Source organism: Patiria miniata, unplaced genomic scaffold, assembly GCF_015706575.1.
Source record: "Patiria miniata isolate m_02_andy unplaced genomic scaffold, ASM1570657v1 HiC_scaffold_16, whole genome shotgun sequence".
NCBI lineage: Eukaryota > Metazoa > Echinodermata > Asteroidea > Valvatida > Asterinidae > Patiria > Patiria miniata.
This window is the reverse complement of record NW_024037054.1, coordinates 5,517,384-5,539,016: the sequence shown is the minus strand read 5'-3', so window position 1 is coordinate 5,539,016 and position 21,633 is coordinate 5,517,384. Positions and strand designations below refer to the sequence as shown.

At 42.2% G+C, this 21,633-nt stretch overlaps 1 protein-coding gene across 1 annotated transcript; it reads left to right on the top strand.

The window, feature by feature from the left end:
- The first annotated feature begins 718 nt into the window (after window positions 1–718).
- On the top strand, window positions 719–19,696 carry LOC119722756 (solute carrier organic anion transporter family member 4A1-like). The gene is made up of 8 exons (XM_038193058.1): window positions 719–2,113; window positions 12,146–12,436; window positions 13,501–13,665; window positions 14,322–14,520; window positions 16,497–16,689; window positions 17,474–17,709; window positions 18,138–18,202; window positions 18,353–19,696. The coding sequence occupies exons 1-8, from the start codon at window positions 1,249–1,251 to the stop codon at window positions 18,727–18,729; spliced, it is 2,391 nt and encodes a 796-aa protein (XP_038048986.1). The 5' UTR covers window positions 719–1,248; the 3' UTR covers window positions 18,730–19,696.
- Window positions 19,697–21,633: the final 1,937 nt, after the last annotated feature.

Sequence of the window (21,633 nt, the reverse complement as noted above, 5' to 3'; positions counted from 1 at the left end):
CGCAACTGAGTACAAGTTATTGACAAGTAACTGTGAAGATTTCATGTAATTTGCACATTCTATTCACAAGTTGCGTCTATTTTGTACGAAAAACGCAACATTCAGCTGTCCAGTCCATCACTGATCATACACCGTTCTATGAACAATGGACGTTTTGCCACGTCATGAATGGAGAACCTTCAAAGGGAAACAAAACAAAATCTCCCTTAATATTTCAAAGAGAAAAAAAAACCAGATGACTTGTTCCTTATATTCAAACCACAAAATCTGACAATATCTGTGGTGTTTCAGTCTTGATTTAAAATTATTGATTAAAATCTCATTTGTATTCGAATGCTTGTGTGTCATCTGTAATTCTAACTCAGCTGATTAGCTCAGTTCCAATGGCATATTCCATGATATTTTAGTAAAACGTGCATAACATCTGATACAGCATGCATCAATTTTTTTGGGGGGGGGGGGGGGGCGGGAGCGATGAGTGTGAGATATATGCTCTTTTTTAGATATACTTCAATTGGTTACAGTGTTTCAAATTTATAATTGCTTTTGAAGAACAAAAATCATGATTCCTGTTTCTTTTTTCTTTTTACTCACCCTGTATTTCCGCCGCAAGGTCTCCACCAGGTTCATACGATTGACCTGTTATTGTTAAAATGCTAAGTAGCTCCATGGTTGAAGGTACGCTCTTAAAACATGCCCTTGACATATACAGCAATGAACTTTATTGGTACTCAACTACATGTAATAAAATGACTTTGTGTTAACTGTGTGAAATAGTATACGTGCTGGCGTCCAAAGTTCATAGCCCGGCCGTATTCATCAGTGGCATGATGCGGACACGTTATGCTTCTATTTTTAGTCCGACAACAATCGTCAGCTTTGAAATTGGGTTGGTAGAATCAAACTTGTTCTGGAGTTGTAGCCCGAGTTGTAGGCCAAGTGCATGTAGATGTACATACATGTATACACGAGGTCACACTCACAGTGTGCGCGCCGTTGTGTGTGTACATTTCACTGACTCAGTGTGATTGAGAATACACCGGCTTTTGTGTGCAGTCACACACTGCATGGCTGCCTGGCGTATTCGATACGATACAGTTTGAACCTGGATGTCTATTCATACAGCAGTCTCCTGTCTCGTAGCGAGCCAGCTCCGTGCTTGTTGTCGTACAAATACAGGAAGTAGACTGTCTGCAGTGTAAGTGTAGGTTTTAGCAGGAAACGTACCGGAGCGGAGACCTTCTAAAGATGGCGGATTACAGCAATGACATTGTCAGTGGGTTCACTAACGAGGGTTTCATGGACGATGTGCCAATTTTAGCCTCGTCACAACATAGTCCAGCCACACCAGATGAAGAACTCGGAGTCTCGAATGGCGGGCTTCCAAATCACAAGCCTCCGTGCCCTGCTGGAGACCATGTTAGCGCCGCCAACCCTCAGCCGTCCCGATCTGAGCAGGGATGTTTCAAAGGGCAACAGGCTGTGGACACTAGCGATGAGGATGACTCCCTGCCCGGGTCGTGCGGGTACTGCTGCTGGGTGCCGGCCTGCCTGCAGAAGGTGGCCTCCGGCCGGTACTTCGTGTTGTTTCTCAGCCTTCTCTCCCTGACCGAGGCCGGCCTGACGGTGGGCTACATCAGCAGCATGGTCACCAGCTTCGAGCTTCAGTTCCGATTCAGTAGCACGCTGACGGGTTTCGTGGTCAGTTGCTATGACATCGGCACCCTCGTGGTCATCCTGACGAGTTACTTCGGTGGCCGGGCGGCTGCTAACCGGCCCAAGTGGATCGCCTGGAGTGCCTGGGCCATGGCTCTGGGCTCGTCCATTGTAACCCTCCCTCATTTCCTCAAAAAGTACCAACCAAACGGCAACGATACCGTGGCCGATCTCTGTCATCCCAGTACATCGGTTGACTCGGCTCAGATAAACTTTGTATGGGACGAACTTGAACCCGCCTGCTTTCCGGATTCTTTTAGTACTATAGAGAGCTCTGCGCTAATCTTTCTAATCCCCGGGATGCTACTGGTCGGAGCTGGATCGACAGCGACGCTAACGCTAGGTGCGACGTACATCGACGATTACGTACGCAAGAAGGAAGCACCTATAATGCTTGGTGAGTTTTTGAATATCATTCAATTAATTATAGAATTTATAGCCCCTAGGTCCATGAAAACAAGAGAATTACAGTCTGACGTGATAACTGGCGAAGAGGTAAGTTAGATATTATCAGTTTCAAACTTTACAGTTTTTCTTGTGTTTTTTAATCCTTTTTTTGTGTCCTGAACCTGCGGACAATAAGGATAAAACCTGTGCCAAAATAGGCTATAAAGGTTTGAAAATATGGGACGCACCAAAGTGGCTATAAAATTATACCTCCTTTTAGTGGAGGAAGGATTTACGTCCCCTTCCCCCCCCCCCCCCCACAGCTGAGATGTTTTGGCATTTTAGATCGATGTTACACCATAGAGGAATAGGATAGATGCCATCAACATTGATAAAGAAACGGACTAAGCTATGCGACAACCAGATGATGGTCTTTGTACGTGGCGGAACAGCCTGAGAGATACAGATATACGAACAGCCTCTGCTAGTCGTTTCTCACAGGATGTTGCCATTCACACCATTACAAATCGGATATCTGCGAATATAAATTCGACGTGCCACCTCACACAACGTAAGGATAAGAATGATTTAAGCCTCAACAGCATGGGCGTAAATCCCAGGGCACACCTTGTGACGGGGGGGGGGGGGGGGGGTAGACTGGGCCATTGGATCATCCCCCAGTTTTTTTGTAGTGAGAAGCAAACAACCTGATTTTTTGGTTATCTTGTAACTTTCCAATAGTCAAAATATATTTAAAAAGGGAGAACAAACAGTAAACAAGCTTTAAATAAACCGTGTTGATTTTAGGTGGGGGGGGGGGGAGTTGCATAGCTGTACATTTTTATCGTGAACGGCGCCCCATAGTGGCTTTTTGTGTCCCCCACCTCACCCCACCCCACCCCACCCCCTTCCCCCTTGGCCGGGGGATTTTTTTGGGTCATCCCCCCACTCGCCTACACGGATTTACGCCACAGGCTCAACAGCAAAAATCACAAACCTATACATGTAGTCGGTAAATCATGACTTAAGACGTTGGACTCGTATAGGTTTCTGTGAGAATTAGTTCACTGAAGCACCCGCCTTGGTGGTATTTAATATTAGTAGTGTTTTCCTCCTCACCTAGGGAGGGATTTAGGTATTTTGTCTTAGAGGAATATTTACGAAATTAAGAGCAGCTACGCCTTCTCTGAGAGAATTGTTAATAAAATGGTTATCGTTAAATATGTTGCAGTATACTCTTGACGCTGTGTTGTAAAAGAGATAGATAACAGCTCGTGTATGGCCTTGAATTTTATTTGGCTTCAGTGGCAAAGATACAATGACATCATGTGTTTACTTTGTGGTCCCTGTTATGCGATCTCGGGCATGTCGTTCAAAGTTCATAGCCCGAGTGTTATGCCCAATTTGATGCAATTGTGCACTTAAAATCAAGTCCCCGTATCGGGCATAGTCTGGTTTCCTGACCCGACAATTTCCCGACGCCTTCCCCGAAGCCGAGTCTTCCAAATTGTAGAATCATTAGAAATAGTCAGAATCTTTTGGCCAGGGAACCAGACTACGTATTTGGGTGTTGTTGTTCGGCCAGCCCATTTTTCAATCGTAATTTTATCAGGCCTGCCCTCAGATGGAATCCCAAAACCACGGAGCTGATCCGCTATATTTACATAATCCAACCTTTCTGTTTAAGCCAAACTGTCTCCTTTTTCAAAAAAAAAGTTGTGGGGCACTATTCAGCTTTGTGCATGGACGCCTTTACTTGAACTGAGGTTTAAAAAAAGCCCTAACTCTTGTCTTATCACAAAAGTATACGCAAAATCGCCAATGTAACCATGACGGCCACTTTCAAACATTTACACTACATAGGTTTTAAATACTGAACAGTAATGCCATCTCTTTATTAATATTTACCAGAGACACTTTTGAATTCACTTAAAATCGAAGCTCATCACCCCTGCGAAATTGCACATTCTGGTATGGTCTGTAGGCCATTTTTCCAATGGGCTGGTTGCGCAAACATTACCGTTGTGATTTCGAATTCATATAAGGAGGCGGGATTCAGACCTAGCAAGTCATGCACATAACTTGCATACATTTTGATGAAAGCCTCCTAATGTATTTAGGATTCACTGCTAGCTACCTGCCCCCATACATGCCATATTTGATGTCCGAAGGACAATGGGAACAGGGAACCAGACTAGTGAATCGTAACGGTGCTTACATTGACTGATTGCTAGACCCTCAGTAAGCGTTCATATGTACCACGATTTATTGGGGCGGGAACCAGACATCCGTTCTGTACTTGATATATCGTTGAGGTCACACATTTTAAAGTGACTATTGTATTTTGTTTGTCATATACACACCCATGTTTGTTTTACGTACCTAGTGTGGACATTCCATTGTTTTTGTGTAGTTAGGCGAAGTAAAAAAAACAACAACATGTTTCTCGTCCCCGCCCGCTTCCTTTTTGGAGGCCGCCTGGATTTGTTTTATTATTTTTTATTTTTGAAAAATGCAGTAAAAAAAACACGGAAATGAATCACGACTTTTGGTGGTTAAAGCAAATGCATCTAAAACTGTTAATTGTAGACCAATACAACTCTAAATGACCCTGTAAATATGTTCAGTTCTCTTATCCAACTTGTCTTTCATTTTAAAGTATCTTTGAACAGTGGAAACACCAACGGTTGCAGGAAATTTTAAAATGGCGGCCATCTTGAAAGAAATAAAATATAAAAGCCCCTTTTCCTCCTTTTTTTTCAAAAACCCGGACGAGAAACATGTTTTTTTTTTATTCGGCCTTATACTGTACTTGTATTGGGTTTGCAGCAATATTGAAAGTGACATGACGCAAGAGGGCGGTATAAAAGGACGTTGCAGTTCAGTGGCTTATGCAACGGACATGCGACGGACAACACCCCAATATCTGCACAATTGACATGGTTTGAAATGTTCATTAATAAAAGCAACACTTAGTAGGGCAAACTGCTCCATAACGAATGTCAGTCATACGCTTCTGAAATGAGTCGACAAATCAAACTGGATTTGGTAAAATGATTATTAACCAACCAACCATGCACAGCGCAACACTTGTATTACCGAGCGTGGTCACTGCGAAAAAAACTGTTGTGTTAATTCACTGACTGTGACGGATAATAATGATGTCCTCGCTCATCGAAGCTCCATGAAGTCACCCATTTCATGTTGTTTACGAAGAAGATTGATTTACAAGGAAGTGACGCACATGTCCAGTCACTCTTGTCCGCGAGAAGGTGGCCTGCACGGGAGCTTTACTGTTACATCCAGCATTTGAGGAACCGGCTTAAACCTTCAAAGATGGAAGATTTAAGCGACATCGACATTATCCAAGTGTTTACTAACGAGGGTTACATGAACGATGGGTCAAGTTTAGCATTGTCACATATCCCAGCCACACCTGATGAAGAACTCGGAGTCCCAGGTAGTGGGCCTCCAGAGCAATGGGCCCGATGCGCGGCTAGCGTCGCCAACATTCCCTCGCAGCCGTCGCCATCCGAACAGGGATCCTCGCAAGGAGAGCAATCCCCTATGGAGGAGGAGGAGGATGAATCCCTGCCCGGGCCGTGCGGGTACTGCTGCTGGGTGCCGGCCTGCCTGCAGAAGGTGGCCTCCGGCCGGTACTTCGTGTTGTTCCTCAGCCTTCTCTCCCTGACTGAGGCCGGCCTGACGGTGGGCTACATCAGCAGCATGGTCACCAGCTTCGAGCTTCAGTTCCAATTCAGTAGCACGCTGACGGGTTTCGTGGTCAGTTGCTATGACATTGGCAGCCTCTTTGTCATCCTGACGAGTTACTTCGGTGGCCGGGCGGCTGCTAACCGGCCCAAGTGGATCGCCTGGAGTGCCTGGGCCATGGCTCTGGGCTCGACCATCGTAACACTCCCGCATTTCTTGATCTCCTACCAAACCAAGGGAAACGACACTATGGCCGAAATGTGTCATCCCAGCATACCAGTCAGTCCAGCGGAGGCGAATTCTGGTCGAAATGAACTTGAACCCGCCTGCCGACCAAGTGATGTCAGTAATGTGGATGGGTCGGCGCTGTTCTTTCTTATCACCGGACTGTTGATGATCGGAGCCGGTTTGACGTCGACGATCACGCTCGGTACGACGTACGTCGACGATTACGTACGAAAGAAGGAAGCCTCTGTAATGCTTGGTGAGTTTTTGACTGTCTATCGTTGTCTACCAGCCTACCGTGACAGGATTATTTATAGAAATGAGGTCTTTCTGTCTCCTCATGACCATGACCAATTATAGAATCACGCTCACGCGTGAATGACTGACGAAGAGATAAATTAGACATTACCGGTCTGATAATGAGTGGTATTGTCGTTCAGTGAGTGGGAAATAATCCCATCATTCATCAGGTCAAGTTCACTTGTCGACTTTCATTAAAACTCAGAATTGCTTGTCTATTCTCCATCCTTGGTCCCAGACAAAATATCTCGCAATATACCTCACAGGATCCGATTATAAAATGTGCTTTAGCTTCAAAAGTTAAAGAAAATAAACGTGATGAGTGATCGGCGATCATCGGTATGTAATGTTCTCGTCGCATTGACAGTCACTCGTGGAAGATGACTGACTCCCTTCATTGATTCTGAAACACATCATGAACAGTAACTTTCAAAACTCTAGTTACTGCTACAAATTATTTCTTGGTAATCATTTTAATAACTGTTTGAAGATATTATTACTTGAAATAGTACCTTTGGGAGATACCTTGTAGTAAATTTGCAGACCAGTAAATTTCCATAGACCTCAATGATAAATGCCCAACTTCAGAAATACAGGAAAAACATTCACAACTTTCTAAGGTATTCGAGACGCAAATCAAATGAAAGCTTATTTCATAATCTTTCATTTTCTTTTCAATTTTTTGGGGGGATAATCTGATGACTTTGGGGAGAAATTTCTATCCGAAGATGATCACCCCTTAAACTAGTGAAGCTCATCGCCATTTTGAAAAACGGTGCCTACACTCCATTGCAAAATAGAGCGCTTTTAGGGCCCCAACTTCAACCAAATTTCACAGAAATACAAGCTCACGGTCCTGTGCACGGCTTCCACCCTTATCTTTTACAAACTCTCAAGTTCTTGGCCCACAATATGCTCAAATACTGAAGAAGTTGAGGGCATGCAAATCGTAATTTGGCCGGCGTGGGTAATTTCGGACCGATTTACTGGTCTGCAACCTTAGGGAGACAGTGGTCTTTACGGATGGAGCAATTTCATAATTTTTTTTCCCATCTAATCGTAGCTTATGAAATTGGCTTACCAGTCATTATTATGTTTGGTGCTACACTTTTTTTTTTTAAATATGAAATACAATTTTTGGTGTTTGGTTTCCGCTTTGTTCGGCTCACCCTGTATAAAGGTACAATAATACACCAATGAGATCGTGCCAGACTCATTGTGGTGGCTCCTACATGTTCCAACACCCTTATGTTCCAACACCCCTATGTTCCGACAACCCGCATACAAGATTGTGTTTGTACTCCTGGTTAGGGTTTTATAGGGTTATAGGGTCAGGGTTAGGAATGTGTTATGTGCAGTCGGAACAATAGGTGTGTCGGAACATACTGTGTAACCTTCATTGTTAGGTGATTCAGAGTAACCGTGCATAAATGCATGGCCCGACTTTGCGGCAATGGAAATAAACTGTTCCTTTGCTCTGGCAATTTTTTCAAGACGCTGTATTGGGTCTCAGACTCTCAGGAAACTGACATGACGCAAAAGGGCGATTAATTTTGTCCAGACAAGTTAAGTCGGTTATTCACCTCGCACGGGCGACGCACAACACCTGATAGCAGGACTTGATTTCAAGTTTTCTTTATTTCTTTTGCTCTAAAGCGCGTAATTGTGTATGAGACCGTGATTTATAACAAAGACTGTCCCGCCTTGTGAAGTTCAGTGGAGTCCCATATTTCGTTTTGTAGGCCTAAGCGAATATGGATGACATGGAAGTGTACGTCCAGTCATAATCAATGAGAAGGTAGCATGCATGTACTGTAGGGGGTACACTGTAAGATTCAGCGTTTAAGAACGTTACCGGCTTAAACCTTCGAAAGATGGCAGATTGTAGCAACCAAAATGTCCTGGAGTTTACAAACGAGGGTTTGGTGAACGATTGGTCAAGTGTAGCCTCGTCACATTTCCAAGCCACGCATGCTGAAGACCTCGGAGTACCAGGAAGCGGGCTTCAGGTTCACCAGGCCCCGTGCGTCGCCAACAGTCCATCGCAGTCGTCGCGAAGAGAACAATCCCCTACGGACGAGGAGTATGAATCCTTACCCGGGTCGTGCGGGTACTGCTGCTGGGTGCCGGCCTGCCTGCAGAAGGTGGCCTCCGGGCCGGTACTTCGTGTTGTTCCTCAGCCTTCTCTCCCTGACCGAGGTCGGCCTGACGGTGGGCTACATCAGCAGCATGGTCACCAGCTTCGAGCTTCAGTTCCAATTCAGTAGTACGCCTGGGCCATGGCTCTGGGCTCGACCATCGTAGCACTCCCGCATTTCTTGATCTCTTACCAAACCACTGGAAACGACACTATGGCCGAAATGTGTCATCTCAGCACACCCCTCAATCCTGTGCAGACGAATTCGGTTCGGGATGAACTTGAACCCACCTGCCAACCAGGTGATGTGAGTTACGCGGAGGGGTTGGCGCTTATCTTTGTTATCCCCGGACTGTTGCTGATCGGGGCCGGGTCGACGTCCACGATCACGCTCGGTACGACGTACATCGACGATTACGTACGGAATGCTTGGTGAGCTTTTGACCACCAGTCCACTGGTACAGGAGAATTAATAGAAATGAGGTTTTTAAGACTTCCTCACAACCATGTTTAGAACCACAGTCACGCGCGTGAATGACTGGTAAATTAGACATAGTCCTAATCGGTGTTTTAATGAGCTATCTTGTCGTTCTTTAAAGAAGTCGGTCAACAGTTCACTATTTCGCATTCAACTCTCAAACTCAAATCCCAGTTCTGCTGAATCCTTTTTCCCGGTTACAATGTCTAACCGTGAGGATGTCTCACAATGTCTGAAATAAAAATAAGAAAGCTACGGTTAATTTTAATATAATAACTATATGAAAGTAAAAGTGTGGATAGAGTGGTAATTATCGGTGTAATGCTTTATAATATGGTTCGTCATCACAGGTAGAGAATGACGACCGACACCTGTAGTGAATCTGGACAATGTCTGTTACGCCAACTTTCGTTTCTGCTTACTGCTCAAAATCATGTATATGATATTTAATAACGGTTTCGAACTGTTTATCAATTTCTGGGTTTGATTGACACACTATTGAGTTTTGCCTTCGTAAATGTAAAATCTGTCGCTGGTTGAGGAAAACTGACAATTCTCTTAGGATGTGAATTGTTTTCGTTTTGCTGAAAGAACACTTACCTTTTTCTTGTGATCCGTGGACAGAACTTTGAAACGGTGTTCGTGTTTAAAATTTTGTAAATTTAAAAGTATAATCATGAGTGATTTGAATGATTCTTGTATAACTGGGCTTTCATTTCCCAGTTTTTTGAAAGTGCTACATGCAGAACTTCATTGAAAAAACAGTCCTGCCATTTGGGTTTCGGATTTTTTTTTTACTCAAATGTTGATTTCATAACTACGCTGACGAAGATGTCGAGGATTGTGTAAAATTTACCACATTCGTGCCAAATTGATTAATTTACAATATTTGTTCACTCTTAGCAAAACGTGGGTTTTTGAAAACTATCACACACAAGTAGACATTAGGGCTAGCTACGTAGCAATTTAAAACTAGTCAGGGTAATGCATTTGGATTCGGGCCATTACATGTATCCGCGAAAATGTACAGCGAATGTATTAGCTAGTCGAATTCGAGTAAATTTATACGTGCTGTAAATTCAATTTATACTAACAGTGAGATCAAAAACAATACAATTCATAGATGTTTTTGTATATTTTTTTTATTCTTTATTACATTTTGTACAGGGTGACCTTATTGGTTACAAACGGCTTCCCATAAGGGCCCTGAATCATATTATTATTATTTTTTCAATAAAAACAGTATGAGATATTGAATTAGAACATAAAAACATGAATGTCATTGACATTACAAAGATTAACAATCAAATTAAATTAAACAAAGGCCTATAAAGGAATATAAGACTAAAACCTTAAACCTTCCAGTTAAAACAAATCTTGAAATTGAAAGTAATTGACGTGGGCCTATTCAGCTTAAAACAATGGTAAAGATGAATGTAAGTAGAACTCTAAAAGACAGGACAGGTAAATAGGAAAATTAAGATCAATTTGTTCACAAAATGCCTGCAAAATTATTACATTAAAAGGTATGAACATCACATTATCAAAACAAAACATTAACAACAACAACAGAGGTATGACAAGGACATTAAAAAAAATCAAAGAAAATAAATATAAAATATAATATAAACAAATTGGTTTAAAAACAAGTTTTTTTGTTATCTGAATCCAGTAGTTTAAAAACGTTTAATTTGACTTTTTTTAATAATTCTTGAAACATGCTTCTTCATTTTCTACACTGAAAATACCAGGAAATACCTTCGAAGCCAAAACTGTGAGCATCTCGAGAGAACAAGTACTCATTGCCGTGCGCATAGGTCACGGTATGTGACCTCGCCGTTCATTGCAATTTCCTGATTTGTACATGCTCGTCGTATGATTCCTTTATTCGTTCGAGGAAATAGTTTCGGGAATTTCACAAAATGCCCCTTTTCACAGAGCCGTTGTTATCGATTCATTTCAATTCAATTCATCTAAACATTCATTTTTATATTGCAAAGTACATTCAGGTAATTATACAGAAGGTCAATATACGAAAGATGTTTGATAAAATACAAGAATGGGCAAGTTTGCGCAACAACCATTGGTTTGTAACCGTTTTGGGTATACCATGGATGAAGAAATGGAAAAAACAAATAAAAGAGTAAATGCCGTCATGGTAAACCATGTCAACCTTTTCAAGAGGGAAATAATGTTAGGTTTGTAATGCCCCCTGGCCATATGCACTTTTTGCTTTGAAATTCGCAAACTGACGCCCATTCCGGGTAAAGCCCGGTTCATACTCGGCGCGAAAGCGGAAGCCCGGTTCATACTCCACGCAAATGTGAATGCGAAGCGAATTGGACGTCATGAAACATTCGCTGCGAAATTCGCCCGAGTTGAAATACGTTCAACTTTTACGAATTCGCAGGGCGAATACTTGCCATCACGTCAAAAATTCGCGTTCGCTTTCGCTTTCGCGCCGAGTATGAACTGGGCTTAAGTTTGGATTTGGCATTGCAACGGTTTGGCGGTGCACTTTTTTTTGCAGATGGCAGAAACGTCAACGAATTATGACCCTTAATTCCCAGAAACGATGAGGTCCATTATAGGGTCCAGAACAGACCAACATTAAGCTGCAAAAACAAAAAAAAATCAGAATCGAAAGTTGTGGCGATGCCATCTGGTGACGAAAAATGTTGCAAGCCCATAAAACTGTTCCAATGCCGTTCGTCAACGTGTGCTCCAAAATCCTTAATTAAAACAACCGTACAATGAACAATTAAAGTAAATCCAATGTTATTTTTGTTTTCATTTCCTCGTCAGTTCGGGAAGCAGCGATTCTTTAATTAAATGAAATGAACGAGATAATTTAAAGGGCCCGTGCAATGTAATTGTTTTAATGGTATCCTTGAAAAAGTTTATGCCCTATTTTAACCTCTTTTTTGGGGGGGGGGTGTTCACAAATTTAACAGAAAACCCCTAAACTTAACAGTGTGTCCCTGAAGTGACACCATAGTGCAGTGAAAGCGCCCTCAGTTGTCAGGATGAACATTTAAACTTTTTAAATGTTTAAAGAAGTGCACTTTTCAGTAAAGTTAACATAAAATAGGGATAGTTGTTATACATTAAAGAGGAGTAGAACGTTGCACAAAATGTGTTCCTATATGAAAAAAATCGCATTATAAACAGTGCATTTTTGTCTCTCGCAGCCATCGTCTTCAGCACCACTGTCATCGGCCCAGCCCTGGGTTTCCTGATCGGCAGCTTCTTCCTCAAGCACTACGTGGACTTCGACAAACAGCTTCCGCCGATCTCCTCGTCCAGCCCCCGCTGGGTGGGCGCCTGGTGGTTGGGCTTCTTCTTCTTCGCCGGGGCCATCCTCATCATGGCTGTCCCCGTCTACGCCTTCCCAGCCAAGCTCAAGAAGCTGGCCGAAGACGATGATGACGAGGATGATGATGCCAACGTGCGCATGGCATTTAGTGATGTTTCTTTAAAGAGTGAGTTGATTCAAATCGTCCGGAGATGCATTTGGGGGCGAACATAAGTTCGAGGTACTTTCCAGACTTGTTTAAACGGGAGACCGGCTGACCTCATAGCACACGCGAACATCAGCACAGGCAGCACCCTTTGTGATTCTGCAATCGTATTAGTCGCTTTGCACCTATAGACCATGCCGCTCCCCTTAAGTCTGACGGTACTGCTTCCCTAGTACGCCTCGCGGAATGCAGTACCTTATTTTTGGTACGCGCGTCAATATTAAAGCCATGTAGGATCATTTGCAGTTACCCGAAAAAGTACCTACCGATTAAGCAACTGATCCTTCGTATCTTTAAAATAAGTCGATCGATCTACGGCATTTAGGTCACAAGGCCGACGGCAAGTTGTTAGATCTAAGACACTCAATCCGCAATCCTGATAGATGGCGGTGTTGAGATCGTTTGCAGGGGCAGTTTGTATAGGGAAGAGCAGTGATCTACTGGAGACTGACCTGTGAGCTATTTAACAATTTATTGTTGACTGCTGTGATGTGGGATATGTCGATCTGATTCGCCTTGGGTGCTATGCGGCCCAAGGGTGTTCAAAACGTCATACAAAACGTCTGTCTTGGATTCTTTGAACTTTGATGTAAAAATGACGAAAACAAACAGCAGTAAACACAACAGACATGACGGTCGAACGCCAACTCACATGCATATCGCGTGCTCGAAACAGCTGATCGGCTGCTAGTTCACTGCTCCCACTTATGTGTGAAAACATGGTGAAAATAGCGTGGGTACCAACGATAGATGCGTTTCACACCGTACGTACCGTACGTAAAGTCATAGCTCAATCCCTGTGCCCACAGGGAGTGTGCCATGACTTTTTACAAACTTAACACGTGATCGTTCTAGGCCAATGATGTATAAGAAATACAGTATTCAAGACAGAGGTATTACAATTATGTATGTCTGCGCGCTGGTATGAAAAGTACGGCATCGTACTGTGGTCGAAATTTCTTGGCGGTCGAGAACAAGAACATTTGGAGCATTAATGTGAGTTTTCTCTTACATTAATACCACAGAGATCCCGTTTGCCATCTGGGGACTGCTGAAGAACCCCGTGTACATGATGGTGAATGTGGCTGCAGCGGCAGAATTCAGCATCATCACCGGTTTCGTCAGATTCGCGCCAAAGTTCGTCCAGTCGCAGTTCCAAGTGAAAGCCTCCATGGCAAATCTAATAACAGGTTTGTGATCCTCTCCTATCGGCTAACTCTATAGCTCCTGATAACATCCACAGCCAGCTTTGTCCAGACAAGCCGGATGATTAAACACCACATCGCCCTCTTGTGTGCGTGCATGAGGGTTACTTTTAAGCATGCTCGTTCTCTCCAGGTACCCTTACATAACAAGTATACGATCCCTTTGTGTGATCCTGGTTGGGTTCATCTATCTTGAACCGGGTCAAGACCAGCTTGGCTGGGTGTGGTTGTTGTCTTGAGTATAAGCTAACACTGGTTACACACCTATGTCCTGACACACCTATGTTCCGACAGCCCTATGTTCCGACTGCTCACATTCCTATCCCTAATCATAACCCTAACCCTAACCGGGAGTAACACAATCTTATGCACGGGTTGTCGGAACATAGGGGTGTCTGATAGAGCAGATACCCAATACTCACCATCCTAGCCCCCTCTTGTGTGCATGAATAAGGACGTCCTTTTCATTACTTGTATTCCCCAGGTGGGCCTACTCTAATACCAGTGGGATCCCACGGTGTGATCCTAGGAGGGTTCATCGTGAATATGGTTAACAGTTAAAATTGTCTTGGTTGTTTTCTTCAGATTCCATCATCATCGCAGCTACATAAGGATCTAATGTTTTTGTTTGTTTTCCCAAGGTACTCTGATTCCAATGGGAGCCCTCGGTGTGATCCTGGGAGGGGTCATCTTGCACCGGGTCAAGACCAATTTGATGGGCTCGGTGAATGTCATGTGCGCCTCGACCATCATCGCTGGACTCCTCTACGGACTCATTTTCATCCCGGGTCCTTGCCCTAACTTTAAAATGGCCGGAGTAACGACACCGTATCAAGCCAAGTACGTTTTGCGATGAATGTCAAACTTAACTGCACTCGTCTATAGTACATGGTATAGTAGTTGCAGGTTCATGGTATACTGATTCGAAACGAACGGTGTAGAAATTTGATTTTTTTTTTTTTGACGATGGAATTCGACTCTGCAAAATAACCTTTGCCTTCACATTGGTAGCCTTTGCCTTCACATTGGTGTAATCATAGACTTCCCAGCCTGATGGAATTAAATGAATGTACTAAATTACTTTTCAAACTGAATGAAAAGTATCGAGCTTTTAATTTTTTGTTGTTTTGATGGAAAATATGAAATGTTTCTGGGGGTTTTTTTCCCGATGTTTTGAAAGTCTCGCAAATGTAAATAAATGTAATGCGGATAACATAAAACTGCCTTTAATCGTAACGTTTTTGCCTTCAAACAAATTTTTTTAAGCAAACACCAGTAACAAATGCGCACAGAATAATGTTTTTGCATGCATAATAGTTTACATTCTTGGAATGATAAAGGGTACCGGAAACACTCCACGTGGCGTGGACCAACATTGCGAAATATTATTCTTGGCCTCATTTCCTATTTGATTTTCTTTTAATTTCAGTCACGCATCACTTCACAATTGTCAATTGATCACAACAACAGATTCGGACACTGTGACTACGTTCCTTGCCTTAATGAAGTTCAGTGCTGTGTAATGTAAGCTGTGTAAAATCCTGCAAGTTGTGAAAAGGGCTTTGGTTGGGATTGGAATCATTTGCCTGGCTATCAGTCACCATGGCAAGACCTCAGTTTTTATAATGCTCAAGGGCAGTCCCAAACCATTTTAGCCTTTTTTCACAACATGCAGGATTTTACACAGCTTACATTACACAGCACTGAAATTGATTAAGGCAAGGAACTTGGTCATAGCGTCCAAAAATGTTGTTGTGATCAATCGACCATTGTGCAGTGATAAGTGGCTAACAGGGGTTTAGGCCAAGGGTAAAGAGTATCTGCACAATCAAACATTTTCAAAAACGACTATGGTTTTGTAGTAATTTCAAAAACAGTGAGTCGGACACTTTTATGGGACATACTGTATTTTACCAGTGGTGTATTTGAGATGTCCTAGCCTCATACAACAGTGCTCCTTTTGGGCTTGGCCTACAAAGGTCACCGCTAGTCACGACGCAAATCGAGATTTAGAATTTGCAAAGGAGCATGGGTTGTATAATGTATGGGCAGTATCGATGCAAATTAATCGATGCGATTGGGAAGGTTTGATTTGCTCTCGTGTGTTTTTTTTTGTTTATTTTATTGATCTGTTAGGTAAACCACTCTCGCACCTGTTGATGAATGCCGGCAACTTCCGACGAAGTAACAAAAATGTGTAGTCAGAACTGATTTTTATTTCTTGTCTTCTCAATTTGTTTAATGTCTTTTTTTTTTGTAATCCAGTTAAACATATGGAGGTCCGTCTGCCCTTAGCATTTGCGTGAACAATGAACCGATTGCCATGACAAATTGCTGTTCCAAATGCAAATGCTGTTGCACTACTGGAACCAAGGGCGGATCTAGGACACTGCTTTTGAGGGGGGCCAAAAAAAGAAACTGGTCCCCCAAAAGTGGGTCCAAAAAAACTTACGGCGTGGGTTCGGGGCCCGCTCAAGGGTCCGGACTTTCTTTTTTTTTGGATTCTAGATGCTCTGTGGTGTATTCTGAGGGAATTTCTGACCACTTCAACAATTTTTTGGGAAGAAAAGATGGTGTTTTACGCAGTGCCTGCCTTTATTCCCCATGAATCTGCCCTTGACTGGGACATCAGAAAGACTGATTAGACTGAAGAGCATTGCAATAGAAACAAAAAAATCGAAGACGTCTGAAAAGATTCGTAACCTGTAGCTGTGTCTGATGAGATTGCAGGTAGGTTGAAGGCAGGAGTAATTTTTTTACCCATACCCCTTTGGAATAACAACGTGGTATTGGTTTTCGTCTCTTGATTGTTCCAGTGATTCGAATTGGCATAGGCCCAACCCGTACAATGTTAGTCTGGTCAGCCCCTGCAATGCTGCGTGTGGGTGCAACCCCAGCAGATACAGCCCAGTGTGTAACCACAAAGCCAACGTGTCGTATTTCAGCCCCTGCTATGCTGGCTGTGCGATAAACATATCCATGTCAACCGATGACGACCTCGACGCCTTCGTAAGTACAGTAAATGCCGCTATAAGTATAACGAACACTTGGCCTATAACGCTACCAAAATATAAAATTATATTATAATGCACAACCGCTGTACCAAAAATTTCTATGACGAACGTTTACCTATAACGAACATTCCCTTTAGCTACCCAAAATATTAAATTTTGTTATAATGCACAATCGCTATAACAAGAAGGTCCAACGACATAAACTTGGAGGTCCAACGACATAAATGAGGTCCAACGACAACTTGAGTCAATCAAGTAAAGACAATCAATCAGGGACACTTTCATCGTTCACACCTCGGTAAAGATAACACTTAGTGGCTTGCAGTATGTACTTAAAAATCCCCATTTTGATGATTGTTGGAAAGGAGTGATTCTACGGAGGTCTGTAAATCTTGATATCAGTACAAAGTCCAACACACACGAAGTTGTAACGTTCTCAAATGCAGTTGTTATACTTCGCACCTGTAGAATGACAACAAGTAATTGTTGTATCTCACTCAGCCTCAGTGAAGATAATTGCGAGAAGTCCCATGCACCGCCTTCCAACCTTTATTTTAAATAGCGAAAGTAGACAGCACGACAAGTTCCTTTTGAGTAGTAAGCAAAACTGTTCTTATCAGAACTAAATCTACTTTAAGCGACAGTAGTTATTACCACATGGTGTTACCGCATCATGCGAAGCCTGAAATCTTATATAAGTAATAGTTTGCAGTTTACTTTAGAGAAAATATCATCGTTGTGATATATTAAAATGCTCAGAACGTTCGTCTCTGTCTCAGGAGTATTTCAACTGCACCTGCATCGAGGACTACGACGCGGGGGACAGCCAACAGCTGGCCGGGTTGGTTGAGAGTGATGATGGCAACAACCCTACCCCACCGACGCACAGGTCAGAGGTAGTCTCGGACCTGTGCTCGTCCCAGTGCTGGAAGCTCGTGCCGTTCCTCGCCCTGCTGCTACTAGTGGTCTTTGTCTCCTCGATTGAGCAGATGCCGGCTCTTATGACCCTTCTGAGGTAAGTGAATAGAGACAAGATTCGCGTTGGGTGTCCCTCCTTGGCTCTACGTCTTTGCAGTAATTCGGTAGATTTGACGGTACACTGGGAGGGTCGGAAATACTCCGATAGTATGCTCCTTAGTCTATTATCACAGCCTGTTGATAGAGAAGGACTTTCTGCCATGACTTGCTGACTATTAATGGCAGACGACCCTGTTGTGTTTCGTATTCCATGCTTTCAGCTATAGTTTCTTGACAGAGACCCCTCTGGATAAAATCTTCAGAACTGATGTTTTACTTTAAGAGGGCTGAAGTTAAACATTGAGACCGTTATGAAGCACTCAATTCTGAATAATAAAGGCCTGGTAAAGTGTGGTAATACATGCAACAGGTGGAGAACAGTTACGATAACACCTAGACACTCAACATTTGACGATTTTTTTCCAGATGCGTGAAGAAAGAGGAAAGGCCATTTGCACTCGGTCTACAGTTCGTCATTTTGCGACTTTTTGGTGAGTACCGTAGACGATAGGTTTATTCTTGGATCTTATAGTGTAACTATTTGGTATGTTGTACCTGCTGAAGGTTACCAGTGCTGATTCTTATAGCACGATGATAATTGAGAACTCCGTGAATTAACCGAGTTGTTTGACGTTCTTCAGGATTCATTCCCTCCCCGATCTACTACGGTGCCGTCATCGACAGCACCTGCATTCTCTGGCAGAAAGAGTGCGGTGACGACGGGGCCTGCCTGCAGTACGACAACTCCGGGTTCTACTACCGCTACCTGGGACTTTCCACCCTGCTCAAGTCTGTCTCGGTCGTGATGGCCGTGCTAATCTGGTTCCTGGTCCGGAGGATGCACCACCGGGGCGGGGCCGTCATGACTCGCCTGCCCTCCACGCACTCGGTCTCGAACGGTGACTCGGGAGTCGGAGCCTCCGACTCCGTGGAGAGCCGGAGGAACGATCGGTTGTCAGATGACATCTCGGCGCACAGTGGCATCCGCTATACCGACGGGGCTCCAAAGAAAACTTAAAAATAGACAGAGATGTAGATCCACTAAACACAAAAGAGGGGAGATAATGGTGGAGAGCATTTTGTTTAAGGGGATTCATTTGTGAATTTTATGATGGTGTAAGCCTACAGAGTAAAAACAAAAGTCCATAGGGATGCCGTAGTTCGGATGTACTGACGATACTGTTTTACGTTTAAATATAAAAAGACATAGCTCATTATCATTTTTTTTATATATTGGTTATAAGTAGCACTCAGAGAAATACTTTATACAGACATAAATGGATATGAATGTTCGAACGTTGCTACAATTTGTTTTTTAAATTGTGAGGTTAAACTGATGTAATTGATGGGCTCCGGTGAGAAATAAAGGTATATCGTTGAATTAAGTGCCTCTTGGTTGAGAAAGGAAAATGACTTGTATTGAAAATGCTGCAATATTTGCCAAAACACACAGACATTTGTAGTCCTTGGACAGTACTTAGGATGATGCTGCATGTGTTACCCTAATTTTTCGTCATTTTATAATGATGTCTTTCAGCTTCAATCAATGATTGAAATCACATTCTTCAGGATGTACCGAAGAAAAAATGTAGATCTCTGCTCAAGGTAAACTTGCAGCAGCTTTAATGTTTTTTAAGTGTTGATACGACCGCTGAAATTCGCATTTGATAATCGTGTTTGAAATTAGATTCATCGTAGATAGTAGATTTGCTAGCATCAAATTAAACATGATGTTCAATAGTGGACCACCATTGCCGTAGTAAATACATAGTTTTCTGAAATCTGAGGAAAAGCAGCTTTGGCCTATATAAAGCGAAATATTTTCAAATTGTGCATATATATATATATATCAGATAATTACGCAGGCAACGTTTGAAAGGTTTTACACAGTATACAGTATTTTGTAGATTTTATATATAACTGCTCGTTGCTTTTCAAATAAAGTGAAAGAAATTGAGTATTTTTCTCAATTGTATACACAGTGATTTGAATCTTGGCGTACCACTTTTTGAATAGAATTTCTCATTTAACATCACTTGAGTTCTGCTTATTCAGGATTTCGTCATGTCTAGGCTTTACTATTACAATATCTCAAGTCAAATCTCAAGGGAACAGGTTCAAAAATTCGACTTAAGCAGAGTTTTGAGTTCAGCAGGGTTGAATACCATTGTTATACTCCTGAAAGGAATGGATTCTTCGTTTGACTTGACAGTTGTTTTGAGTTATCAGAGTTTCACTTACTGAGATTTCACTATATGGACTTCCAGCTTTCTGGCTGATGGTCCCTAGAGCACATTCAAACTGGAATTTTTGACAGATTGGGCATTTAAAAGAAGATTGCGTCGATAATTTTGGGTCAAAATTAGTCAAATTTACTCATTTTTGACGCAATAGGTCGTTGATTTAAGCCCAAATATCAATATGTTAAGTGTTTGCGGGTCGATTGATGTTCCTCTTGCATCTGTACACAATTCTGGGTTGTTTGCAAAAAAGTCAATTTTTGGGCCAAATTTGATCAAAAATGCAAGGCTAACCCCTTACAATTTTTTCAAATTTTTGCCGAAAAATGAAATTGCCTGAAACTTGCAGGGAAGATGCCTGAAGGTCCATATAGCATTTCGAAATGGAATTTTGGACAGATTGGATATTTAAAAGAAAGATTGCGTCGATATTTTGGGACAAAATTAGTCCAAATTAGTCATTTTTGACTCAGTAAGTCGGTGATTTTTGCCCAAATGTTCAATATGTTAAGTGTTTGAGGGTCGATTGATGTTCCTCTTGCATCGGTAGACAATTCTGGGGTGTTTGGAAAAAAGTCAATTTTTGGCCAAATTTGATCAAAAATGCAAGGCTAACCCCTTGCAATTTTTTACAAATTTTTGACGAAAAATGAAATTGCCTGAAACATGCAGGGAAGATGCCTGAAGGACCGTATTGCACATTTGAACCGGAATTTTGGACAGATTAGACATTTAAAAGAAAGATTGCGTCGATATTTTTGGGACAAAATTAGTCATTTTTGACTCAGTAAGTCGGTGATTTTTGCCCAAATCTTCAATATGTTAAGTGTTTGAGGGTCGATTGATGTTCCTCTTGCATCGGTAGACAATTCTTGGGTGTTTGGAAAAAAGTCAATTTTCGGACAAATTTGATCAATAATGCAAGGCTAACCCTTGCAATTTTTTCAAATTTTTGACGAAAAATGAAATTGCCTGAAACATGCAGGGAAGATGCCTGAAGGACCGTAAGGCACATTCGAACTCGAACTTTGGACAGATTGGACATTTAAAAGAGAGATTGCTTCGATATTTTGGTTCAAAATTAGTCAAAATTTGTCATTTTTGACTCAATTAGTCGGTGATTTTTGCCCAAATCTTCAATATGTTAAGAGTTTGAGGGTCGATTGATGTTCCTCTTGCATCGGTAGACAATTCTGGGGTGTTTGGAAAAAAGTCAATTTTCGGCCAAATTTGATCAAAAATGCAAGGCTAACCCCTTGCAATTTTTTCAAATTTTTGACGAAAAATGAAATTGCTTGAAACATGCAGGGAAGATGCCCGAAGGTCCGAAAGGCACATTGGAACTGGAATTTTGGACAGATTGGGCATTGAAAAGAAAGATTGCGTTGATATTTTGGGACAAATTTAGTCAAACATAGTCATTTTTGACTCAATAAGTCGGTGATTTTTGCCCAAATCTTCCATTTTTAGTGTTACAGGGTCTATTGATGTTCCTCTTGCATCTGTACACAATTCTGGGTTGTTTGCAAAAAAGTCAATTTTTGGGCCAAATTTGATCAAAAATGCAAGGCTAACCCCTTACAATTTTTTCAAATTTTTGCCGAAAAATGAAATTGCCTGAAACTTGCAGGGAAGATGCCTGAAGGTCCATATAGCATTTCGAAATGGAATTTTGGACAGAT

Coding starts and splice junctions, on each gene's coding strand:
- LOC119722756 (XM_038193058.1), top strand. CDS start 1,249: ATGGCGGATTACAGCAATGACATTGTCAGTGGGTTCACTAACGAGGGT. Junction 14,521..16,496: donor ACGACACCGTATCAAGCCAA/GTACGTTTTGCG, acceptor TGATTGTTCCAG/TGATTCGAATTGGCATAGGC. Junction 18,203..18,352: donor CGTCATTTTGCGACTTTTTG/GTGAGTACCGTA, acceptor GACGTTCTTCAG/GATTCATTCCCTCCCCGATC.